Raw genomic sequence first — 15,376 nt, 5'->3', positions numbered from 1 at the left:
ATATATAAATTAACTTATGTTCAATTGTTTGAGTATAAAATCTTAATTTTAATTGTCTAAACTGATTATCTTCGGAAAAACGTTTTCAAAAAGAAGTTTTTCAATATTCACTAACACCCTATTTTGTAATATCATATTATTTATATTCTTCTAATGTATTCTTTTGAATAAAATTGATTTTTTTTTAATAGTTTTTTTCAAACTTTTGACTCACTCTTGTTATGAGTGCATTCAACTCAAACAACTAGCTTTTCTCAAAATCTTTTCTTCTTTATTTTCGATCGTCTTGAATTAATGAATCAATGGGATTGGATTGATTAAGAAAAAAATAATTAATACATATGAAGCGGTGTGATATTCTGGAAAACAGAATTTTATGTATTATTTAAAGTGCCTTTACAGTTATGAAACATAACACTTAAATAAGAATACATATCCAATAATTGAGTCAAGAGAGAAAACGACCTAAAGGTCCACAAAAGAAAATCCAAAATCCTCCCTCAAGTTAAAAACTTCTTTGTCGAGAGCCTTGGTAAACAGATTTGCAGTATGCTCAAAAGATCTAATGGGTAGAAGATGGAAGAGACCTTGTTGCAATCTTTCACGAACCATGTGGCATTCAATATCAATGTGTTTCATTCGATCGTAAAAACTGATATTGTGTGCAATGTGTTGTTGACTGGTTATCACAGGATAGGTTAGCAACACTTGTGGTGGTGATTTCAAAATCTTCTAGCAAATAGGAAATCCATTGTATTTCACATAATGTAGAAGCAAGAGCACAATACTCTGCCTTTGAAGAAGATTTAGAGAGTGTCTTATTTTTTGGTTTTTCAAGAGATCAACGATTCTCCCAAAAATATGCAGAACCTAGTCGTGGATCATCTAGTCATGGAGCATGAGGGTCAGTCTGAGTCATTGAAAGCCTTCAAAATGTAAAGTAGAAGACTTGGGATAAAAGATACCCTGAGCAAGAGATGTTTTGATGTATCGAAGAACTCGTTGCATGGCTTGATGATGATACGTAGATGGCCTCTGAACATACTAACTGAGGAACTGCACGGTAAAGCATATATATCTGCTTGCGTGTTAACTAGATATAACAAGCGTCCAATTGTCTTTCTATAGGTAGTGATATCATGTATTTCATCTTCTTGGTTGAACAACCTATAACTTTGTTTTTGCATGGGTGTCACGATTGGTTTAGCTCCAAGCATGTCAGTATCTTTCAAAATGTTGAAAGCATATTTCCTTTGACAAATATGGATTCCTTTCTGTGAACGAGCAATCTCTAGTCCTAGAAAATACTTCAACTTTCCTAGGTCTTTAATACAAAAAGTTGCATTTAAAGATTCATTTACAGTGATAATGTCATTAATGTTGTTCCAACTAAAACAATATTGTCAACATAAATAAAAAGAGCAATGATAGACTTTTCTCTTTAATTTTACAGCAAGAAAGACAAGAGAAACAGTTCCATGAAGCATCGGTTTTAGAAACAAAGGTTTTGATCAATAACGCAAGCCAACAAACACAAAAGTCCAAACATCGAAATGGTGGTAATACTGGATGAAAGAATTATGGAAGAGAAAGAGGTAAAAACTATGGTAAGCAATGTTCATAATGCAATAAAATGAATCATACAACAGATGAATGATATTCCAAGCATGGATTATCTCCCGTGGATGAAACAACAGAGGAACAATTATGCCGCCAATGTAGTGGGAAGGGTGGAAGAAGTTGCTAAAAAGAAATCACCTCAAGATAAGTATACTAATGATCAAACTGTGAATTTGTTGAGCACTAAACAATTGCAGAAAATAGTTGATATTTTTCAATTCTCAACGACAAAGAAAAATCAAATGGTGAATCCTCTATTCAAACTTTTGAGAAAGGTAATGAATCATTTGTTCAAACTTATGAGAAAGGTAAAGTATGCACAAAATTTTGGATTGGACACTAGTGCCACAAACCATGTTTCATGTGATCTTACTCTTTTCCCAAGTCAACATAAGATAAAGTCAATAAGAATACGATTACCTAATAATACTTATGTTATAGGAAGATGTGCAAGAATTTTCTTTTTGTCAAGAGAATTCATGATACACAATGTTTTGTATATACTAGAATTTACTCTAAACATTCTTTATGTACATAGTCTTGCATCTTCTTTAAACTACAAGCTCACTTTCTCTCGTGATACATGTGATATACAAGAAATGAGTACATTCAGGATGATTGGACAAGCTAAGATTCATAATGGTTTGTACGAGATTCAATGTGCAACAAAGGAAAATTTTGTTCTATCCATGCAGACCAAGAACCTGTTCAAGTTGATGTATGGCATTGCAAACTTGTCCATCTATCAAGAAGAAGAATATGTGTCTTTACATTGTTATACACTTCACCAAGATCCTTCAGAAAACACATGACTCTTTCTAATTCTCTCCATTCAAGAATGACTCTGGAAAGTTTGAAAAAATATTTGTTATTGCATGTGCAAACAGGTATGAGCCACAAAGAATCTAGTTCTTCCCACAAGACCTGTTTGATTGAATTCACTTCCGGTAGAAGATGGGATATGAAAAATGGTTACTCTTGGAGAATCTTTCTATCAATTCTTCCCATAGATCTTTGGCATTATCTATGTAGACATTTGGCATTATCTATGTAGACGGTGCTTGAGCGATTTGAGCACTCAAGGTTCGCATAATCCACGATATGACCATGACATTACAGCGTTCCCTTGCTTCATGCAACTCATCATCTTGTGTTGGTTCAAAGAGATCTCCATTCACAAACTTTAATTTCTTCATGGAGAGGAGAGCTCTCTTCATGGTCCTAGTCCAAGTGTGATAATTGTTTCCGTCAAGTTGCATTTTGATGAGCATCGTTCCTGGGTTTTCTCCCATATGCAGATAGTATGCACTTGATGGATTCGAAGACAAATCCATTGATAAAAAAGAAACCGAAAACAAGATGTAGAAAAAAAAAATACAAGGAAAAGAAAGAAGATCAGAGTGCGATGAAGCAGAGCAAGTCCCGCTCTAATACCATAATGAAACCATGGGGATTGAATTGACTAAGAAGAAAAGAATGAAAGCAAAGAGATTGAAGTACTGAGAAAAACTGAAAGCGGTGATATTCTGAAAAACAGAATTTTACGTATTATTCAAAGTGTCTTTACAGTTATGAAACAAAACACTTAAATAAGAATACAAGCCCAATAATTGGGTTAAGAGAGAAAACGGTCCAAAGACCCACATAGGAAAATCCAAAACGAATAAACTCCTATTATGCCGGATAACAAAACACCTTAATAATATCTTTTTTTTATCTTCCAGAAAAAGACTCTAAAAAATTTAAGTATAAATGTGCATCAAAGTAATCATGTATATATATACTTTAATAGCATTGTATTTTAATTCAATTGTTTCGGAAAAAAAAGAGAGAGAAAATACCCTAAATTAAGTGTTACAGGAAAGGAGATTTTATTTTGAAAAATCTAAATAATGATGAAGAAAAGAGAATAAAAATATTAGTTAATCCGGATATTAGAATAAAGGGTGAAAAGAAAAAATGCAAGGGTGTTACTTCTTAATTATTTTTGAGTGATTAGTATTGTAAAACATTTAGATGTTTCTTCAAGATTATTTAATTAAATTTTAATGTTTACTTTGTTGCATTTTCTAATGTTTTTTTAATTAATTTTATTACTCAATTTTTTTTACTAAGAATGACAAATAAAATGACAAATAAATATGTATATGTAGATATTGTGGCATTATTCTAACTCATTTCGATTTTAACATAAACTCAATATTAACTTGACATGAGCGTGAGTATGAATATGTACATGAGTGTCAATATGTATATGTAGATAGTATCCAATTTTCTAAATTGGGTATTCGGACACAAATGAGTATATACATATGTATCACATCCTTAATCACATGTAATTTTCTTATTTACGTTTAGTATGATTAATGCACTTCATTCTAGGCAATAATGGTTGAAATATAGAGTGGACATTAAAAACAAATGAGCTTTATGGGGGAAAAATGATGATTAACATAACGTTCCACAATGTTACCTTTAATAAAAGTTGATATGGATAATAATGATGAATTGAAATTATAATTTGAAGGTTTAATCTAGGGGTGTTAAGAATTAAATCGATCCAAAGAAAAATAAAAAATCAATCTAAAAAATTGATAATCAATTAAAATTAAAGACTTTTGGATCCTTTTGATTGCGGTTTCACACTTCAAACTAGAGGAAACCTAATATGTTAACCACGGTTGATGATTATAAATTTGTTAGAGGAGTAGCATAATATATTATAATATGTCTAAGATAGGAGTGAGGTTTTTTCTTACGTGTCTAGCTCAATTTAATAATAAATATTTATTTTATTTTTGGGAGTCGCACAATGGGTTTAACTAAAGTTGGTCATACAATAATGGAATTTTTTGGCATAAAGCAAGAGAAATAAATATGAAAATGAAAATGCAGAGAAATGACATTACAGAGCACAGAAAGAGGCAGTGAAGAAAGTGATGAACTAGTCTTCCTTACCATTCTTGTTTTCGGCAGCTCTGAGAAAGCGTGAAAACCAATAGGCAGATGACTTGGGGTGTCTGCTGAGACCATTTTTATAGTCAACATACACCAATCCAAACCGTTTTGTATAACCTTGAGCCCATTCAAAGTTGTCCAATAAAGACCATGCAAAGTAGCCCCTCACATCACATCTACTCCATCCCTGTCCATTCAAATCATACACAAAACTTACACTCAACTCAATATCTCTTTCTCTCTACAACCTCAACTTTAGGATATAAGTATGGTAATATACAAGAAAACTACTTCTAGATATTATGTACTTTTGTGTGCTAACCTTTCTATCAATCATTAACTTCTCAAAGATATATGGACATTGGAACTACCCATTCCCTTTCATATCTTACTGTCGATTGTGTTCTTTATGTACCTAACTTCCCATTTAAATTACTATCTATCACCTTGTCTGACCAAATCCCAGGACATTATCTTCACTTTCACTAAAAATACTATTACCTTGCAGGATCAGATATCATAGCGGACAATTGGCATCAGATGTAAGTTGTATGACCTCTACTATCTCTCCCTATCAAAACATGTTTGTGCGTCTGCTATTTATTTAATGGTGATTCATGCACAATTAGAACATCTTTGTTGACCAAATTGCAGAAGACAATGGCAAGTTTTAAACAACTATCTAATTTGAATTGTGAGTAGTTTGTGTCAATTAGGTAAAAACATTTTTTTAGTCTTTTTCTAATAAAATTAATAAACAAGTTTCGTATCCTTTCTCCTAAGTTCACAACAATATTTGGGGACTTTCTTGTACTATTACTCCTACTGGTTTCTTCTTCATGGTCATGTTCCTATCACCTTTTAGGATGTTGGTCTGACATGTTATTTCATTAATCAAATGTCATCATCCTTCCCTAATGATTAGGTACCTCACATTGTGTTTTTCCCTCATACCCCTCTATACAGTCTTCCCCCACCCACATGTATTTAGTTCTACATGTTTTGTACATAACTTCACACCTTGTTGAGAGAATCTTTCTCCTTGGTTTTCCAAATGTTTTCATGGGATATCATTGCTCTCAAATTAGATATCATGGCTTCTCTCCTAATCTTAACTGATATTTTTTTTTTGCTAATGTCACTTTTTTTAGTTTGTTTCATATTTTGCAAATTAGATATCATGGCTTCTCTCATAATCTTAACTGATATTTTGTTTTTGCTAATGTCACTTTTTTTAGTTTGTTTCATATTTTGCATATGTTCCTCCTAATCAAGACATATGCAGTCATTTTCTTATCTCTATCAATCTTCCTTCATCACCACTAGATGACTGTCATGCCTCGACATACTTCTCCATCACCTCTTCAGCTAAGCCTATTGACAATCAATTGAGTTTGCATCCTCTTAGATTTATTGCCCAAAGGAGTCAACAAAAAAGTTCTAGATAGAGACTACTTGATTTTGCATTTTTATCTTAAGTGAGAACAAATCACAAAAGTTTCATCTGGCACGCTCGCCAGTGCATCCATTTTCATTCTTCTCACTTTATAGTCATAAAATATATACAATCACCATAATCATTCCAGATCTACGTAAATAGGTTACTATCTCATAAAATTCACTAATTTCAAGCACAATACAAATCAATTTTATGACTATTTGAAAAGAAACAAACTGTAAAATAAAAAATCAGTTAGATGAAACCTACATGATTTGTTTATTTAACCATCCTCCCATTGACTCATGAAGATGCAGAGGAAGATCCCAATGGTACAATGTTGCATAAGGTTGTATTACCTGTTGGAAAATAGTAACTTAATATAATTTTCTTAAAAGATAAAAAATAAGGTAAAGTAGCTGCACGCAGATTATACCTCTTTCAAGAAGAGCATTTATAATGTTGTTGTAAAATGTTATCCCTTCGTCATTGATTTTGGTTTCTAAGCCATCTACACCAAAACAATCATTACAATAGAATAAAATGATAAATCCAAAGAATCCTTAGCTTCTATATGCACTAAAAAGAAGTCAAATATCATTTTTAGAATGAGAAGCATCTCATCAAAGAAAAGCAGGACAGTGACCTTATAGTTGCTGCTCAAGTTCCTACAAGATTCCAAGTGGCTAATGTCTTCACTATTGAGCTTCTTACTAATAGATTCCAAGAATTTATAGGCAAGTATGGAATGATTGATACTCATTACCAACTTGAGCAGGAGTATTGTAAATAACAGAAATATTTTAAGTTGATGGGTTATAAAGATAATCTTAATGGATCTTTTCTTTCATAATTTTTTTCTTTTATCTGTACTGCGCACAGTTTCCTTGTTTAAGGATAGTTGTTCCCCTGTAATAGAAGAGGATTGTTAGAAAATACAATTCTTCGGACTCATTTAGTAAAATCAGTTCCTTTTCAACTTTTTGACTTCTCTGTATCACTCAATTTACTCACAAAACCATGCAATACCCTGGGTGGACCTTCTATCAACAAATGACTTTGCATAGTCTAGATTTGTAAACACTTCTACAGTAAAAAAACCATGGACGCTGAATTAAGAAAACATTAAAACAACATCAGAATATTTTACATGTTTTCGCCATAACAAACCGATCTTAGGAAGGATAGTAGCAATTTGACATAGATAGTATACATCATATGATGACATCGTTTCAGCAAAGATGGACGAACTAGCTGTCTCTTGGAGCAGGCATTATCCTAAACCTCTCCTCAGATGTTGTCTGGTTGACCCCACTAAATCTCTCTTCTGCAAGAAGTGACTGTAAATCACTGCCATTTGCCAAACTGTTAAACTCGACTGCTTTAGACGGCAATGTCGGATAACGCCGTTGGCAAAATGTCATTAACCTCTTAATGGATTGCAAGTACTTGCGAGTGGTTTCGTCATTCATGATGTGAGCAACACTGTTAGTGTAGATCTTTTCACGGGCAGATCTTTCATGAATACCAACCATAGTGACTCCAATAGGCCAGGGTGCATTCCCGATGGCCATCTTGATATACTGGTCCATTGCAGCCAGATAATCTCGCTTCATACAGCATTCAACCACCACCAACAGCGCCTGTCGAATGTCATCAGGAAGAACCTTCTTCCTACAAAACTTGAACAGCGGATTCAAGTACCGCGCGCACTGCTTAAAGGTAGCAACCATGGACTTCCCCTTAGCCGTGCGCTTCTCCGACTCAGCCTTCTCGTGCAACTCCTGCTTCCACTCGTTCAAGAGTTTCTTAAAAAACACCAGAATCTTATCCTCGTCGCACAGATCTTCAAAATTCGCCTTCATACGCTTCAAATCTTTATCGGCATCGGCGCCACTGGAGCCTCCCTCGCTCAAGTCGTCGTCGCCACCTCCACCCTCGCGGTCCTCGGCGGCGCCGTCGTCGGGCTTCTGGCGCTTCCTCTCGCCAATGATCCCGGTCTTCTGGCGCTTCCGGAGCTCAGCGATGTCGCGCAGGAAGTCGTTGGTCTGCCCCTCGGTCATGTCGCTGTCCACCTCAAACGCGCCAGCTTTCAGAACGTGCTTCAGGCGGTCCAGCCTGGCATCGTCGTCCTCCCCGAAGAGCGTGACCGGCTGCTTGAGGAAGCGGAGGCGACGGATGACCTCGGGTTTCGGGAGGACGAGATTGTCGATGTTTTGTTCGTTGGTGAGGGAGGTGGAGGCGGCGGCGACGGCGGAGGAGGATGAGGCGGAGGCGGTAGTCGAGGAGGTGGGGGCGGCGGTGGCAGCGTCGGAGGACGTTGCCTGGCGCTTTTGCGACTTGGCTTCCAATTCGCGCTTCTCTTGCTCGCGGAGTTTCTGGATTTCCTTTTGTTGGATCTCGGAGCGCTTGAAGAATTTCTTGCCGCCGGTGGCTTGCACCAGAGATTGACGCTTCTTGAGAAGCTCTTGCTTCAGAAGATCCATCTAGGGTTTCTGATGATGCGGTGGTAGGGTTTCAGATCACGCGGTGGTGGAGAGTGTGATTTTAATTTTTTTCGGCCGTTAAAAAATATCAAAACCTGTTTCAATGGATTTCCGGGTCAATCTGACCCGAACCATTTACTTACGCCCGGTTACTAATTTCCGGGTCAAGCTGTTTCGCGTGTGCAACTTCAATCTAGAATGTTCTGACACTAATTTTGGTTTAAATAGATAAAAATGGTTTGTGAATTGATTAATTATAATTTGGCATGGCTGAAAAAAAATGTTTTTTTCTTTAAAAATCCAATTCCATTACTCTTTTTATGTTTTCTTGCAGAACTAATTTTGTAAAAAGAATCCAAACCAAACTATTCATATTTTTATTGAAAAACTAAAATAAAATAAATAAAAATGTAGTGTAACCAACCATTCTCATTTTAATGTTATTGGGTAATGAAAGAAAATAAAGTTCACATTTTTTACTTTACATCAATTTAAATTGAAAAATGAGTCTTAAAAAAGATATATTATTACAAGTTTATGTAGACGAAGGAAAATATACATGTATCTTTAAAATTTTATTGTTGTCTTTTTTAATAATATTATCGTGTATATTGTCTCTTTCTTTTTATTATAGCAAATATGCACTATTGTTGTTGTTTTAACAGTTATTATTATGTATAGTTATTATCATAATTATTTGTATATTATATTATATATCTTAATTGTTATCATTTTGTCATCTCATTATTAAACTACCATTATTATACTATTTTTATCATCATCACTGTCACATCATAATCTAATATTTTTCACCGTCAAAATTCTATAATTAAATAAAATTAGTTTTACTTATTTTTATTTTATAGGTTTTTTTTTATGAAACACTCGTATTAGCATTATTATGATACTTTATATCTCAAATAGACTTATATTTTAAGGAACAACATTCATCTACTACAACATAAAAAATATTATTAAAAAAAATAAGGAAAATATGAAAGATTATATCAAAACTCATATATTAACGGAAATTATACATAGGTAATTTATATCTATTTATAAAAATTTTAAGAAAAAATTAGATTAAAACCTATGATATCAATGAAAATATTCTCTATGAATAAAGTCTAAGTTAGCAAGTTTATACATATGTATTCTCTCACGAAAAAATGAGAGAAATCCTAAATCTGATTTTTCCACAATAGTTAAAACAAGTATCTCACCTATTACAAAGCGTCCAAGGAACAATAGTCCTAGTAGTAAATGTTGATTTTGGCTTAATCCCAAGTCCCACATCGATGGGTTTATTGTTTGGGAATGGGGTTTGAGGGTTATAAATTAAACTCTCCTCCTTCACTGTTATATATCCCAATTTGTAATATCTTCTCTCATAATAATAAAAGGGAGTTGTTTTTGCTGTGCTCGGAGATTAGGCTAAACAGGCCGAACTCCGTTAACAATTTTCGGGTGTGTTTTTCCTCTTTATCTCTTTTATTATTCCGCTTTATTTATTCAATATTATTTGTCGGGTAGCTCTGTTAGGGTTTTGTTTTAGTGGGAAAATTGCCCGTTTTTTCCAACAAGTGGTATCAAGAGCCGAAGGTTCGCCTTGGGTTGTTTGAAATTATTTGTAATATTGAATATTATATTTTGAGTTTGTAATGGCAAATCAAGAAGAAGAAGCCAAGGATGTATCCAGAGTGTCGGGCTCCTCTTCATCATGGTCGAGGTTCCCGGTGTCCACCTTGAAATTGGCGGTGGAAATATTTGATGGCACTGGACATTTTGGCATGTGGCAAGGAGAGGTCTTGGACTCTCTTTTTTAGCAAGGTCTTGATATTGCTATTGAAGGAGAGAAACCAAAAGAGGTAGAGGAGAAAGATTGGAGCATCATCAACCGGTTGGCATGCGGAACTATTCGATCCTGCCTGTCCAGAGAGCAGAAGTACGCTGTAAAAAACGAGACTTCTGCACACAAACTGTGGAAGGCATTGGAGGACAAGTTTCTGAAGAAGAGTGGTCAGAACAAGCTCCTAATGAAGAAAAGGTTGTTCCGATTTGACTACCAACAAGGTACTACTATGAATGCACACATCACTATGTTTAATCAATTAGTAGCAGACCTGTTGAATTTAGATGTGAAGTTTGAGGATGAGGATTTGGCTTTGATGTTGTTATCATCTCTTCCTGATGAATTTGAACATTTGGAGACTACGCTCCTTCACGGGAAGGAGAATGTGTCGTTAGATGTTGTTTGTTCTGCTTTATATAGTCATGAATTGAGAAAGCAGGATAAGATGAAAACCAAATCAACGACATCAGAATAAGCATTGGTGGCAAGAGGTCGTCAACAAAGCCAAACAAAGGAGAGAAGAGGGATGTCTAAGTCTAAAGGTCGAGCCGTTGCCAAAGATGAGTGTGCTTTCTGTCATGAGAAAGGACACTGGAAGAAAGACTGTCCAAAACTGCAGAAGAAAGGGAAGGTTCCGCAAGATGCAAATGTTGCAGAATGCAAAAGTGATGTGGAATCAGATATCTCTTTAATTGTCTCGCTTTCAGCATCATCGTATCCAGATGAGTGGATATTGGATTCAAGTTGTACCTATCATATGTGTCCCATTCGGGAATGGTTCTTTGAATTTCAAGAACTCGATGGCGGGGTTGTTTACATGGGTAATGATAATCCATGTAAGACAACTGGGATAGGTTCAATCAAGTTGCGGAATCATGATGGATCCACCAGAATTTTGCGGGATGTACAGTACGTGCCAAAGTTGAAGAAGAATCTCATCTCATTGGGGGGTTTAGAATCTAAAGGCCTAGTTGTGACGATGCGAGATGGAATTCTTAAAGCAACTTCAGGAGCACTGGTGATGTTGAAAGGCGTGAGGAAGAACAATTTGTATTACTACCAAGGTAGTACAGTGGTGGGGGCAGTAGCGGCAGCAACTTCTAGCTCTAAGAAGGATGCTGAGGCAACGAAGTTGTGGCATATGAGGTTGGGACATGCTGGAGAGAAATCCTTGCAAATTCTTACCAAGCAGGGATTGTTGAAAGGTACGAAGGCTTGCAAACTTGAATTTTGTGAGCATTGTGTTATGGGAAAACAACGAAGAGTGAAGTTTGGCACTGCAATTCACAATACCAAGGGTATTCTGGATTATGTGCATTCAGATGTGTGGGGACCTGCCAAGACTCCGTCAATCGGAGGTAGGCATTATTTTGTCACTTTTGTTGATGATTTTTCCAGGAGAGTTTGGGTGTTTACTATGAAGAACAAAAATGATGTGCTTGAAATTTTCCTTAAGTGGAAAGCTGAAGTTGAAAACTAGACAGGAAGGAAGATTAAGGTTCTCCGAACAGACAATGGAGGAGAATACAAGAGTGATCCGTTCCTGAAGGTATGCCAAGATTGTGGCATAGTTCGGCACTTCACTGTTAGAAAAACACCACAGCAGAATGGGGTTTTGGAGCGTATGAACAAGACACTTGTGGAGAAAGTTCGTTGTATGTTGTCTAATGCTGAGTTACGCAGAGAGTTTTGGGCTGAGGCTGTGACATACGCTCAACATCTCATTAATCGTTTGCCATCATCTGCTATAGATGGCAAAACCCCGTTAGAGGTATGGTCTGGAAAACCTGCAACTGATTATGATTCTTTGCATGTTTTTGGTTCTATTGCATATTATCATGTGATTGAATCAAAGTTGGATCCACGGGCAAAGAAGGCTCTTTTCATGGGCTTTAGTCTTGGAGTGAAGGGATACCGTTTGTGGTGTCTAGAGGCAAAGAAGACGATTATCAGCAGGGATGTTACCTTTGATGAATCTACCATGTTAAAGAAGGTAAATCCAGAAGGAGCTGATAGTACTCCGCAACAGGTGGAGTGTGCCCGGAAGCAGGTGGAGTTTGAGCCGACAGTGGTGATCCCAACACGAAATACCACAAGTGACTCTCCTATGGCAGAAGAAGAGTCAGATGAGGAAGAGGTTCCTACCCAAGAATCTCAACAACAATCAGCGCCAATTGCAGTTAGAAGACAGAGACGAGATATTCAGAAGCCTGCTCGTTTCATGGATATGGTTGCCTATGCACTTCCAGTTGTTGATGACATTCCATCCACTTACCCATAAGCCATTATGAGTTCAGAGAGTGGTAATTGGGCGGGTGCGATGGGAGAGGAGATGCAGTCTTTGAAGAAGAACAAGACGTGGAAGTTGGCACAATTACCAAAAGGTAAGAAGGCAATTGGGTGCAAATGGGTATTTGCAAAGAAAGAAGAATTTTCTAATAAAGAAGATGTTCGCTACAAGGCAAGGTGGTTACAAGGGCCAAGTTTGAACATTGTTTAGACTTGGTTAATATTTTGCACATTTGAAGTTGGCGCCCGGAGGCGCAAATTTGAAGCACTATAAAATTTGTTTTTGTTATGTTTTGAGAAGATTTGTTTTAGGTGGGACTTGAAATTAAGCCAAGGTGGAGATTTGTTGATTTTGGCTTAATCCCAAGTCCCACATCGATGGGTTCATTGTTTGGGAATGGGGTTTGAGGATTATAAATTAAACTCTCCTCCTTCACTGTTATATATCCCAATTTGTAATATCTTCTCTCATAATAATAAAAGGGAGTTGTTTTTGTTGTGCTCGGAGATTAGGCTAAACAGGCCGAACTCCGTTAACAATTTTCGGGTGTGTTTTTCCTCTTTATCTCTTTTATTTTTCCGCTTTATTTATTCAATATTATTTGTCGGGTAGCTCTGTTAGGGTTTTGTTTTAGTGGGAAAATTACCCGTTTTTCCCAACAGTAAATGCAACACAAACCAAGACATAATCACATTCAAGCCATAAACTAGTAAGATCCATCTTTTGAGTTTGTTCAATAGCACGTATAACTCCATAACTCAACAACCAAAGCAGTCTGAACATCAAGGAAAGTAAAGAAACCCCCAATAAATTCTTCCATACTCCCACAGCAAATACTACCACAGGTAGCAAGACAGGAGAACCCATAACAGCACCATCAGTGTTTATTTTAACCCAACTTGGAGAAGAAAACTCCAATTGAACACGAAAAGGAGATAGAACTTTACCACGACAAGTATTAATACCAAAAAACTTAAGCACGTTGAAATCAAACATATTATTTCGCATAAAGTTTTCAGATGAATTACCCACTAGACAAGTGAGATCTTTAATGATCGAAATGACCCTAAAAACATCAATTTTAACCTGAAATCTAGCATAATTCCCAAACGTCATATCATTCAAATAGAAAAAGTTATCATAAAAAGTTTAATCAAATTAACCAAAGGACTACCATCACTCTTAATAAAATAAAGGAGATCATCCACATTAGAGAAATGAGAAGTAAGGAAAAATTTTCGAACTAACTCCAAATATGCATAGCATTAGGACATTTAAAAAATAAATGGTGAATAGATTCCTCCTACTTTTCACAGAACGTACACATAAAACATATATGCAAACCTCCACTATAAATGGAGGGAGCCACTCATATTCCACATGAATGTTCAACCAATAGTTGATTAGGAAGAGGGAACAAAAGATCAATATCCACAAGCACCCAACAAAAAACCCTAAGTTTCTTCATAGTATGATCATCCAAAGAAAAACGAGTACCCATACCTCTAGTAATAGAAAATATAGCCTGTGATCTCCAATATTCTAAAGGCAAATGGTAAATTCTAACCTAGGTCAGGATTTTAGTGTTTTTCATAGTAGATGGAACAAAATTCTTTTTCCATGCAAACAATCTCAAGAAACCAGAAGATAACTCTTAGGAGTCAACCCCAAAAACCCACCTCATGTCTTCTAAAGAAGAAAACTCAAACTCATAAAAGCCCTTGCCAAAGAGGTATAATTTTCCATGATCCAAGCGCTTTCCACACAAGCTGCAACTTTTTGGTTAAATATTTAATTCTTCTAACTTTATAATTAAGTAAAATCTCGGGTATCTTATCGAAAATTGTAACCTTGCTCACATATAAATTAACTTATGCTTAATTATTTGAGTATAAAATCTTAATTTTAATTGTCTAAACTAATTATCCTTTTTTTCAAAAAAAATTTCAATACTCAATAACACCCTATTTAGTAATCTCATATTTATATTCTCCTTCTAATGTATTATTTTGAATAAAATTGATTATTTTGAATAATTTTTGTTCAAACTTTTGACTCTCTCTTGTTAGTGTATTCAACTCAAACAACTATCTTTTCTCAATATCTTCTCTCCTTCATTTTCAGTCGTCTCGAAGCCGGATAACAAAACACCTTAATAATATATTTTTTCTTCTTCTAGGAAAGACTTAAAAAATTGTAAGTATAAATGTCCATCAAAATATGTAATCATATATATATATATATATATATATATATATACTTTAATAGCATTGAAAATACAATTGTTTGGGGAAAAGAGAGAGAGAAAAACACTCTAAATTAAGTGTTACATTAAAGGAGATTTTTTTTTTTTGAAAAATCTAAATATGGTTTCTTTTGTTAGAAAAAAAAGGATGAAGAAAAGAGAATAAAAATATTAGTTAATTCGGATATTACAATAAAGGGAGAAAAGAAAAAATGCAAGGGTTTTACTTCTTAATTATTTTGGGTGATTAATATCGTAAAATATTTAGATATTTCTTCAAGATTATTTAATTAAATTTTAATTTTTACTTTGTTGCATTTTATAATGTTTTTTCAATTCATTTTATTACTTTTAAATTTTTTATTAAAAATGAAAAATAAATATGTACTTGTAGGTATTGTTCTAACTCATTTCGATTTTAACATAAACTCTCAACATTAACTTTTGACACGTATAAATATAGGTAGTATCCAATTTTTCAAATCGG

General features: G+C 35.0%; 1 protein-coding gene across 1 annotated transcript; it reads right to left on the bottom strand.

Moving 5' to 3' along the window:
* Positions 1–4,384: 4,384 nt before the first annotated feature.
* Positions 4,385–8,579, bottom strand: LOC137834870 (uncharacterized). The gene is made up of 4 exons (XM_068643094.2): positions 7,230–8,579; positions 6,453–6,527; positions 6,287–6,375; positions 4,385–4,765 (listed from the first exon to the last, which is right to left on the bottom strand). The coding sequence occupies exon 1, from the start codon at positions 8,500–8,502 to the stop codon at positions 7,267–7,269; it is 1,236 nt and encodes a 411-aa protein (XP_068499195.1). The 5' UTR covers positions 8,503–8,579; the 3' UTR covers positions 4,385–4,765; positions 6,287–6,375; positions 6,453–6,527; positions 7,230–7,266.
* Positions 8,580–15,376: the final 6,797 nt, after the last annotated feature.

The sequence above is a fragment of the Phaseolus vulgaris genome, chromosome 5, assembly GCF_051622355.1.
Source record: "Phaseolus vulgaris cultivar YP4 chromosome 5, ASM5162235v1, whole genome shotgun sequence".
In the NCBI taxonomy this organism is placed as follows: Eukaryota; Viridiplantae; Streptophyta; class Magnoliopsida; order Fabales; family Fabaceae; genus Phaseolus; species Phaseolus vulgaris.
Note: the sequence above shows the minus strand (reverse complement) of the source record. Positions and strands in the feature narration are given on the sequence as shown.

Excerpts from the sequence above, each read along its gene's own strand:
- LOC137834870 (XM_068643094.2), bottom strand. The coding sequence starts at position 8,502 with ATGGATCTTCTGAAGCAAGAGCTTCTCAAGAAGCGTCAATCTCTGGTG.